Raw genomic sequence first — 11,069 nt, 5'->3', positions numbered from 1 at the left:
TATCTGAACCGGAGATTGGTTTGTGACCATCGCTCTAAGGATGCGTACTTCTGCATCCAAATCGTCAAGAGACACAGGAAGTTCCTCAGGTTTGCCTTTGGAATAAAGCTTGCCAATACTGTATTCTTCCATTGAACTGGCCTTGAACGCAAGGTGAATGGATACGTCTTTGGCCCCGTTGTGACGGGATGTCTTGAGTTTTGAGTTACCTTGACGATTGGCTGATATTAGCTCAATCACACAAACTGTTTGGAGCAGCGTTTCTGGCACTCAAACCGTTCTTACCCAATTGAGTGGTTGTCACATTAGGTCAAGGACTGACAACACGGCTGTGGTCTCATACATGGATTGTCAGAGAGGATTACGCTCTCGCCCCCTGTGCAGGTTGGTGAGACATGTTCTTCTTTGGACGCAGACCAGGTTCCTGTCGATCAGAGCAGTTCATGTCCCGGGTCACCTGAACTCAGGTGTGGACTTACTCTTGAGACAGAGTTGGAAGTGGATTTGTTTGCTTAGAGCATGCTCATTGCCCGCTCTGGTTTCCTTGTCTCCTCCGTCACCTCTGGGTGTGGTCGCTCTAGCTCAAGAAAGGCCCAGGACCAGTCTTTATGTCTTCCCGTCGACCCGTTTGCTCCCAAACGATTCTGTTCAGAGTAAGGGTGGTCAGAGTGGAACATCTGTTGTTGGTGGTGACGTTTTGGCCCACTCAGACGTGGTTCTCAGAATTGGTCAGTCTGTTAGCCGAGCCCCTTGGGAGGTTCCCCTCAGACACGACCTGCTTACTCAGGCTCGGGGCATGATTTGGACATCCCCATCCAGATATTTGGAACTAATGGGTGTACTCCTGAGTGGAGTTGTAATGTGTTCTGGTCTCTCGGCAGAGATTACGACACTATTCTTAATTCTAGGGCTCCCTCCACGAGACGCTGTATGCCCTTAAGTGGACACAATCTGGACCCAGTCCATTACCCTGTAGGGTCCTGACACTCTTAAGGTTTATGTGGCTGCCATATCTGCTGAGCATTACCCATAGAGGTGTTTCAGCGGGATGTCACCCTCTGGTTTCCCTTTTCATGCAGGGACGAGACGGCTTAGGCCTTTCCACCTGGCACAGATTCCTTTTTGGGACTTATTTTTCGGTTGGAAGGCCTGGCAGGCCATCCATTTGAGCCGTTTAAGTCTGTCAGATAACTTTGAACCTTAAGCAGTTTTTTTGGTGATCATATCCTCTCTTAGAGGACTGAGGACATGCAGGCTCTGTCAGCTTCTCTTGTATGGACTTTGCCCCAAGGCTGGTTAAGTCTTACTGCTGCCTAGGCCTAGTTAATCCTAAGGCTGCTTCGACTCTTTTAGAGTTAGAGGTTAGGTTAGAGGCTTTCTCCCCTGCTATGCGGGGTCAGATAGTGACTATATCTCTAGCCTATGAGGCGCGTGTTGTGACTTCGCCTCTAGAGGTGTGTGCTCATTCTACGAGAGCAATGGCTTCTTCTCAGGCTCTCTTTAAAGGGGCTTCGATGGGAGATGTCTGTGCTGTGGCAGGTTAGTCCTCTCCTAGCACTTTCATCAAGTTCTACTTGTCTGGATGTGAGGATGGCTCTTGGCTTCCGCTAGAGCAGACTCTTTCCTCGGTCTTCCAGCTATCTTAGGTACATCAGGCGTTATGGTATAGCGTTCCCATAGTGATGACGTCATCGCAACATTGAAGTGAACCTATGAAAGGGAACATCTTGGTTATGTATGTAACCTTGGTTCCCTGAATAGGGAACGAGATGCTGCGATGCTGGCCGTTCCGTACCTTCGTTCCTAGCTTCTTTCATCATGTGGAAAATCTGATGAAATATATGAGCATATATGAGCATACGTGACATATGCTCGGGGCGGTGCTAAGCGCTATTGGCCGATGAATTGGCGTCATGGTATAAGGGCTTTAGACATTCGTCACACCGGAGGTGTTCCCATAGCGATGACGTCATCGCAGCATCTCGTTCCCTATTCAGGGAACCAAGGTTACATATGTAACCGAGATGTTTTAAAATGCATTTATACAACACTTTATTTTTTAAGGAAGAGCCGCTCGTTCCGCGCGTCATACGTCATTACGCTATTTCTGCGTCATTGCACATGCGCAGTCCTTTCAGTTTCGGGGTTCAATCCGTTTTGTGTTTACATGCACTCTCAATCATAGTAGAAAAAGGAATAAACCACCCCCTTCAAACGGATCGAAATTTCATTCCGATCTAGCTCAATCGGATCGATTAAGATGATTACATGAAGGGTTTTCAGTCCGATTGAGCCGTCAATCCGATTACAAATAGATTATTTGGTTGCGTGTAAACATAGCCACTGATGATGATTGACATGAAAACCAGTGAGGTTTGTGTACAGTTTCTTTCTTCGTTATATGCCACTCATTCTGTAAACAAAAGTTATTGCACATCAGATTTGAATAGGGGAGGATTTTTGAGTGAATACAGCTTACTGTATAGTCTACTTTTCACATAAAGCAATCAAATCACACAAATCATATTGGCTAGATTTATGGTCTTTTTTGAGCTTGATGGTTACAGTGAAAAACCTCTCATCCTTGCATTTAATGGATGAAAATATCTGGAGAGGCATGAGGGTGAATAAATAACTTTTTTTTGCCATATGTATTTCATATTATTTATTTGTATTATTTAATGTTCTGTTTTTGTGATCTTGTAAAAGCCTAATCACATACCTTCATACTCACTGATTCACCATACTTTATTCAGTTGGTCAATTCTAGTGTTGTTGGATATTCTTGTATGGTCGAGGTTGGTTGGTTTTATGGTAGAGAATGGCTTTTTTAGCTAGAATTTTAGATTCCCATTGAACATAATTTACTTATTGTATCTAATTATGAGACTCCTCACAAAGTCATGAAGGGGGAACTCTACCTTAAAACCCTTGATGGCTGATTGCCCATCTTTAAATATTTAATTGCCTGAGCCGTGCATGTCTCCTCTGATCCCAGGGAATTAAATGAAATATTGGCATTTACACAACCTGACTTTAACAGATTATTTTTTAAGAACTTGTGATTCTGAGCTGCTCTTGGATTTGAATACTTCATTTAAATCAATTACTTTTATTATAGCGGTTTCACTATACTGTATACATGTCAAAAGGGACATCAGCTTTACATGCTTAAAACAATATCATTATGGAGTTATGGTTATTATATAAAAAAGTATAATTTACTTTTCTCTAGAAGAGGATTTCAAATGTTATGTTCTCTTATATTCTAGTCTGTTACTGCAGAACAACAATGCTAGATGTTTGGATACCTACAAACTTGACTGACCAATGGCTGTTGACTGACATGAGGGCTTAATTACAAAGAACAAGTGTACCAGGAAAATTCAAGAGTTTCAAGGGTTGGAGATGTTTGGCACAGTATATACTGAATTTCATAGATGGAGTTTATGCTTCGCACTTAAAGTCACCATGAAATCAAAAAAAAAATTCGAATGAACACGACATTCTATTTTGAATAACATTAAAACGGTGTGGTTGAAGAACATAGTTTTATAGAATATAATTTTCAACCACTCCCTTCTAAACACTTGTCAATCAGAGATGGCATTATCAACATGAGCCTATTTAAAAACAAAAAAAAGAGGGTTTACTGCATATTCTTGGTCTTACTGTGCATGATTCATCTTTTCACATTATTTAAAAAATAATGCCTGTAATTGTTTATCAATATGGAACCAATCATGTTATGATTCACTTTTATTTTTCACCCCTAATCTTCAACCACCTGATTTCTATTTGTCACAATCCAATAAATAAATAAGTAAATAAATAATGTAATAGAATAAAATTTAAAAGCAAGTCTCACCCTACATAAGTTTTGGTTGACTATCACGTTTAACTGGGAAATAAATTAAATGATAGAAGTTCAATGGGATTTAAAGGGATGTGAAAAGTCTGTCATTAATTAATCACCCTCATGTCATTCCAAAACCGTAACACCTTCGTTCATCTTCAGAACACAAATTAAGATATTTTTGATGATATCCTAGAGCTCTCTACACGCGTCAGCAAGCGCATGCGTTGTTTGTTTCCATGAATGGCGGCACACCACTGAAGTTGGGATGAGAAGGAGAAGAATTGTTCAATAAAGTTGTTATTTTTGTTTTCTTTGCGCACAAAAAGTATTCTTGTAGCTTCATAAAATTACGGTTGAACCCCTGATGTCACATTGACTATTTTACCGATGTCATTGCTACGTCTCTGGACCTGGGAACATTTCAGTTGTGTTGCGGTCTATGGAGAGCTCTCGGATTTCATCAAAAAATATCTTAATTTGTGTTCCAAAGATGAACAAAGATCTTACGGGTTTGGAACGACATGAGGGTGAGTAATTAATGAAAGAATTTTCATTTTTGGGTGAACTATCCCTTTAAATCGCATTTCACATTGTATAGAGCAGCTGTAAAGTAGCTGTTTTTAGCTCTACTATAGGGAATTTTACTTCAATCAATCCTCAACAGCTCATCAAGAATGTGGCAGCATTGCTGGTCCTTTTTCTTACTTAAAGTGGTCATGAACTGAGAAATCAAAATACATTAAATCTTTTAACATATAAGAGGTCATTGTACTATATAAAACATCATGTAAGTTTCAGAACTCAAAATTTTCTTGTTAGTCTAAAAACAGCTTATATTGAAGCCAATCTGCCAAAACGACCGGTTGTGGAATGCACCACTCTATGATGTAAGAGTGTGACTAAACACCACCTCCGCAGAAGAAGATCAACGCCTGCTTCTACATCACTGCCTGTTAAGCCCTGCCCACCGATTTGCGCATGTAGTGTAAATAGGAAGAGAGACAAATGCAGGTCTACGCTGAAACCTTAAAAGTGCCTCCGAAGACAACAAGACACTGTGCAGTGCCAAGCTGTGGAAAAACAGTCTTTGCATTGCCTTCCTTCTGATCCCAGCATTAGGAAAGAGCGGATTAACTTTATTTTTAAGATCCAGACCGCATCAGTAAGAACTTGGTCCTTTATACACTTCATTTTACCATGGATTTGTTACAAACAAGGCAATTCTATGCAGGAACTTCAGAAAGATTGAAACTAAAAGATGATGCTGTGCCGACTATATTGGATCCGACAGTAATGTCGCTCCACACAAGTGTGAGTAACTGTTTTTATTACATGGTCACTATTTCTTTGTCTGTTATTACAGATCGTTTGATATGTACTGAGTATTTATGCTTTTTTAACCTAAATCATGTCATCTGTGCATCTGTGAAGGATGTAGGCTGTCAAACATATACAACAGTTAGCCAAGCATACCAGTGGGCATTTCCATCATACCAGTCCGAGTCTACAATCCGCCACGCCTATTCAAGCAGAGCGTTCTGATGAGGGGGGTCAATACAGGTCAGAAAATAGACTATTACTTCTAAATTATGGGTTTTTTTACGCAAAAATCTTGATAACATTATAAGTGGACCTCGGAGAACAGTACAAAATAATAAGAAAAAGGCAGTTCATGAACCCTTTAAACCATGTTCAAAACTATTATCTTGGCAAGAGGAAACAAACAGACCAGCACTTCCCTATGTTTGATTCACTGTCTAAAAATATTCTGAATAAGTCTATTAAATGCCTTGAATGTAAATATCAATTAATTTAGTTCAGCTTTGCATTATACCATTTTACTCACTTTCCTGTGATCAGTGGGGTCCAACAATGAGGCAATTGACATCACTGTGTGTGGGGAAGTGTTGAGAGTAGCACAGTTGTAGATGCCATTTTTGGGGATTTTGTTAAACACTGGGGCATGTTTAGTGCTCTGGGCCTGTTGAATGGGTTCTACGTAAACTGCTACAGCACTGAAAGAGCTCCTGGGATGAAGCAATAATGTGTGATTTGTGACATAGTGCCCAGTGGCTGTTCAAACAGCTTTGAAAAACAGAAGGTTCTAAAACTCTTTTCATAAAACTCTGAAAAGTGGTTACATAAGCTTCAAAACAGTTTGCAGAACTGTTTTGAAGTTGCTAGTGCTTCATTGTGTTCTAACAAAGGCAAAAATGATAAAATAACATGCTGAGCCTATTTCAATTTGAAATGCTTCAATGAGGTGTATTTGGACACAATTTTTGGACAATAACCATGATTCATTTGATGACGGAAAAGATGGCAAATTTGATGTTGACAGCAGGGCTTGCATGCCCACTCATTTTAAGGAACAGTTTAAGGATTAATTGACCCATGATTGACTACCCTGTTGAAAAAAAACAGCATGCTTGTTAGGTATGTTTTGAACCATGGTAGCTGGTTTGAGCCTGTCCTTAGTTGGTCCTTATCTGGTCATGAGCTGGTAATGTGCTGGTCCTAAGCTGGTCCTACGCAACTAGATCCTGCTCAGGACTAGCTCATAACCAGCTCAGGACCAGAATAAACCAGCTCGTGACCAACTAAGGATCCGCTTAAACCAGCTCAAACCAGCTGCCATGCTTCAAAACATACCTAACCAGCATATGCTGTTCTTTTTTCAACAGGGTAGTCTATACAAACCCAATTACATCTAAATTAACTGTAAGATATAGAAATAGCAGGTTAAATTGCATTCTGGGAACAAACCTGAGTTATTGGATTGGTTGCTGACCAGCACAGACGATGGAAGAGTAAATGGCTCCAATCGTTCCAAAGATCCATTTGAAGGCCATTGATGTGTTTCATTGTCACGTGCAACAACTTTTGATGAGAGTTTGGGAGGCTTTTGGGCCGTGCTGGCAAGTAATGTGAGTACAGAGGAAAATGCAGGTTGTTCCCTGCTACCCTTTGACGAGCCTGTGGGATCTGATTGGACTACAGAAGCTGGATTCCTGTCTGTCATATGGAAGCCGCCAAACAAATGGGTTGAGGAGGGTGATGTGGCCGCATCCAGAAATGATCCAGAGGCTTCATGACTCAAGTCATCTAAAAAGAGAGAAAGAGAATAATATAAATGTATCCCAGGGCAGTCCAATCTTTTCTTTTCAGAATCACAGTTTGTTCATTTTGAGGAAAACTTTTCTACACTGTAATTTCAATCTGCTATTCAGAATCTGTTTCCTTGAGGAGATGGAGGCACTCAAAATTACAGCTCTCAACATGCTTTTGACAATACAAAATACTTTTTTCAACACATCAATAAATACGCTGATGCTGAAAGAACACTGAAAAGACCTGAAAGACATTACAGTCTCATATAAGGATGCTGAAGATGTAATTTGGGGCTACGATTTTCATCCTACCAAATATGTAAATCAGTCATAATTTAAACAGAACTTTCTCAGCTATCATTAGTTTGGAACCACATTTTAAAAATGTTATGATAGTCAATATATTTGGGATAATACATATTCAGAGCAGTTATATTTTATAATGACATGTTGAATTCAACCAAGACAACATGCATGAAAAATGTATTAATCAAAGCAACGTCTAATCTTTGGATCACTAGTGACCAAGTGACCAAAAGTATGTGTGTCACCATAGAATAGATGCTAAAAGATGAATGGCTGATATAAAATTCACGTTTATATGCTGACTGAACAGAGACCCTTCAAATAATTTTGCTGGCACCCATCCACAATTACTTCTTTACCATTTTCCGCTGTCGCTCTGATATGCTCAATATCTGGAGGCCTATCTGATTCATTCACAGGAATCTGCCAGCTCTGCATATTCTACACACTGTGTAAAGTAGTTGTTTATGAATTCCTGACTCTAGCAAAATGAACTGCTTCACATACTGCATGCTGAATTGACAGGTTCCTCTGCATACAATAATGGCACAAATGACTGACAGAAATTCTGTAAAAATACAGCAATGATTAGTTAATAAACACAATACCATCCAAATCCAGTGAGAGCTGTGATTATACAGTATAACATGTCAGCAGTCCTTTACATTATGGCTGGGTGATTTAGACCAAAAATCGTTTGTCTGTAATTTTATATGCTACACGATATAGGCAGAGATCTCTGTATTTTCTATGAAATGGGTTAAATGTTCCGATTATCTCAACAGCCATTACAGTCTCCAGGCTCACAGTGTCCTGGACACCAATAGTTTAATGATTCAGAAAAGACAAATCATTGTTTGGTCAACAGAGACATCTGACAGGGTAAAGTCATAGGCGAAGCGTGTGTAAGGCTGGGGCTTAGCCTTCCCCTGGCCACAGGGAATTGGGGCAAAAATGGCACTAAATTTGACAAAAATGCCCCTGCACAAATAAATTAAATCTATTACGTCTGTTGCTAACAAAGTGAATATGAATAGACAGTGTCGTCGATTGCGGCATTAAATTAAGATCTGCTCATGTTGCACCATATTTCATTTTAGGCGTTTTTACAGTGTTGCACATTTGAACCAATCACACACAATTCTGATAAACTTAGGAATGCAATGGCTAATCAGAGGCGTTCAGATGAGTCATTGTTGAAACCGATTAGTTTTGTTGAGTGCGCTCGCGTTCGCTGACTGAATTCCGGACTCTTGCGAATTCTCTCATCATAAACAACAAAGCGCAGATGTATTTACAATGCAAGTAAGAGATTCATTTCACAGTGTGTACAGCTTCAGTGATTATAACTTTTTTTCTTTTTTGAGAGTGCTTAAACTTAGATTAGTGATAATGTCACTTTCTATATATAAATTATTCGCTGTTTGAATAACCGTGGAAAGGAAACATTATATAATTATCAATTTCTAACGTTTTTATTAAATTGTAATCACGTTAAATACAAATTCAGTCCCATTAAACATTTTTTTTTAGCCGACATGACACCCATGTCTGGTTCTTGCCTAAAAAGACGGGTTTATGATGTTTAATACATTTGGCTGCTTTTAGCCTTACCCTGGAGTCGGTTCACCCTCCGCCTATGTTTAAAGGTCTTAATGCTTCTTACATGAGCAAATAATCTTTTTAATTACATTTTTATGTTGGAGTGAAATATGACTTGAATGTTCACCCAAACATACTGTGGCAGAGATAGTGGCTTTCAGACTGAGAACTCTAGGAAGCAGCTGTACTTGTAATCACGTTAAATACAAATTCAGTCCCATTAAACATTTTTTTTTAGCCGACATGACACCCATGTCTGGTTCTTGCCTAAAAAGACGGGTTTATGATGTTTAATACATTTGGCTGCTTTTAGCCTTACCCTGGAGTTGGTTCACCCTCCACCTATGGGTAAAGTCTGTTAATATGCTTATGTGTTAGTTTGAAATACTTAATGTAAAGCAATTTCATGTTGGATGTGCACTTTTCCCTTATCAACTTACTGTGTCCTCCACTATTTTTTAGATGCATTTACCAAACCAAACTTAACTATATTACTATAATCAGTATTGTCTCTGCTTATATATATATATATATATATATTTTTTTTTTTTAATATATCTGTAACCAAAATACCTGTTTATATACCCATCAGCCTTACTTTATATGTCCTTTAGTGGTACAGTGAAGCTTTAGATGTAGATAGGCTGTGTTTCTCCCTTCTGACAGACCTGTTCTGTCTGCCCACTGAGAAAAACAAGGTAAAATAAAAAAGGAGAAAGTGCTATACTGAAGTACTGAAAATACGGTAACACTTTATAATAACTTTCATTAATAAGTCACTAACAAACATTATGTAATGCTTAACGGATCATTAGTTCATATATATTCACATATCTAGAGTTGGGTAAGGGGTCAACAAGTGTACAGGGGTCAATTTGATTGTAAGGGAACACAATTCAATGTTTATATTGCATTGTTTTGATAAATGAAGTATTTTCTTGAAAATGTGTTTTTCCCCCTCCTGTTGATGTATATGACTCAAGGAATATTCTGTTTAATGATACACAATAGTATACTAATATAAGTGTTGAGGTGATAAAAACATGTTTTGCACCCAAGTTACAATGTGTGATATGCCTTTACCAAGCATTTAGCTTAAACTTGTGTATTTAGTTAAACTTAACTAACCACCCTTTACACAAACATTGTTAAAGTAGCTAAAAGTCCAGTGCCAATAAAGATACTAAAAAAAATTGTAAATGTTTATAAACGTAGTGTGATACGGGTAGGGTTAGGGACAGGTTTGGTGATATGGGTAGGTTTAAGTTTGGGTAAGGGGTCAACAAGTGTACAGGGGTCAATTTGATTGTAAGGGAACACAATTCAATGTTTATATTGCATTGTTTTGATAAATGATAAATTAAGTATTTTCTTGAAAAATTAGTTTTTCCCCCCTCCTGTTAACGTATGATTCAAGGAATATTCTGTTTAATGATTCACAATAGTATACTATAAAACAATAAAAACAATAAAACAATAAAAACATTATTTGCACCCAAATTACAATGTGTGTAATGTCTTTACCAAACATTTAGCTAAACTTAACTAACCACCCTTTACTCAAACTTTTGTTACAGTAGCTAAAGGTCCAGTGCCAATAAAGATACTAAAAAATTTTTTAACATTTACAAATGATGAATAGTCTCAACTTCAGATCGGGTACTGCAAAAACATGAACAAATGAGTAATAAATGATTTGCAAAGATTTGAAAATAGGGTGAATTCCGGTCATTTGGGACACTTTTTTGCCATCAAAATGACTGCTCATAAAGGTACTAATGATAAGTAAATGTTTATAAACATTTACAATCGATGAATAGTTTCCACTTTAGATTGGGTACTGCAAAAACATGAACAAATTATTAATAAATTATTTAAGATGTGCAAATAGTAGAAGTCAACAGAATAAACAAAGACCAAATATATGACCTTAACAGTCTGTGATTATGAGCTAATAAATATATTAACATGAATAGTTTGTGAAGTGCCTATGAGCTATATTTTCACAACATTTGTAAATGTAAAAATGAGCATTAGCTATTATGTGAACTGAAGTGACATTTGTAAGCATTCAAAAGTACATTAACAAATAAGCTTGTAAATATTGTATAATTTCTGTAAAAATCATTTGTAGATTTTTTTAAACGCATTGAAAGTTTAATGACATTTGTAAACATGAACTAATGATCCGT

The 11,069-nt window shown here is 38.0% G+C and overlaps 1 protein-coding gene across 1 annotated transcript in view; it reads right to left on the bottom strand.

Moving 5' to 3' along the window:
* LOC107746957 (UPF0606 protein KIAA1549L-like) overlaps window positions 1-11,069 on the bottom strand; it is a 75,305-nt gene that overhangs the window by 43,371 nt on the left and 20,865 nt on the right. Inside the window, exon 2 of the mRNA XM_016561315.1 lies at window positions 6,626-6,964. Within this exon, the coding sequence (XP_016416801.1) occupies window positions 6,626-6,964 (339 nt within the window). The remainder of the gene's footprint in view (window positions 1-6,625; window positions 6,965-11,069) is intronic.

Source organism: Sinocyclocheilus rhinocerous, unplaced genomic scaffold, assembly GCF_001515625.1.
Source record: "Sinocyclocheilus rhinocerous isolate Xijiao unplaced genomic scaffold, SAMN03320098_v1.1 scaffold138, whole genome shotgun sequence".
NCBI classification, from domain to species: domain Eukaryota; kingdom Metazoa; phylum Chordata; class Actinopteri; order Cypriniformes; family Cyprinidae; genus Sinocyclocheilus; species Sinocyclocheilus rhinocerous.
This window is presented reverse-complemented; position numbering and strand designations above follow the sequence as displayed.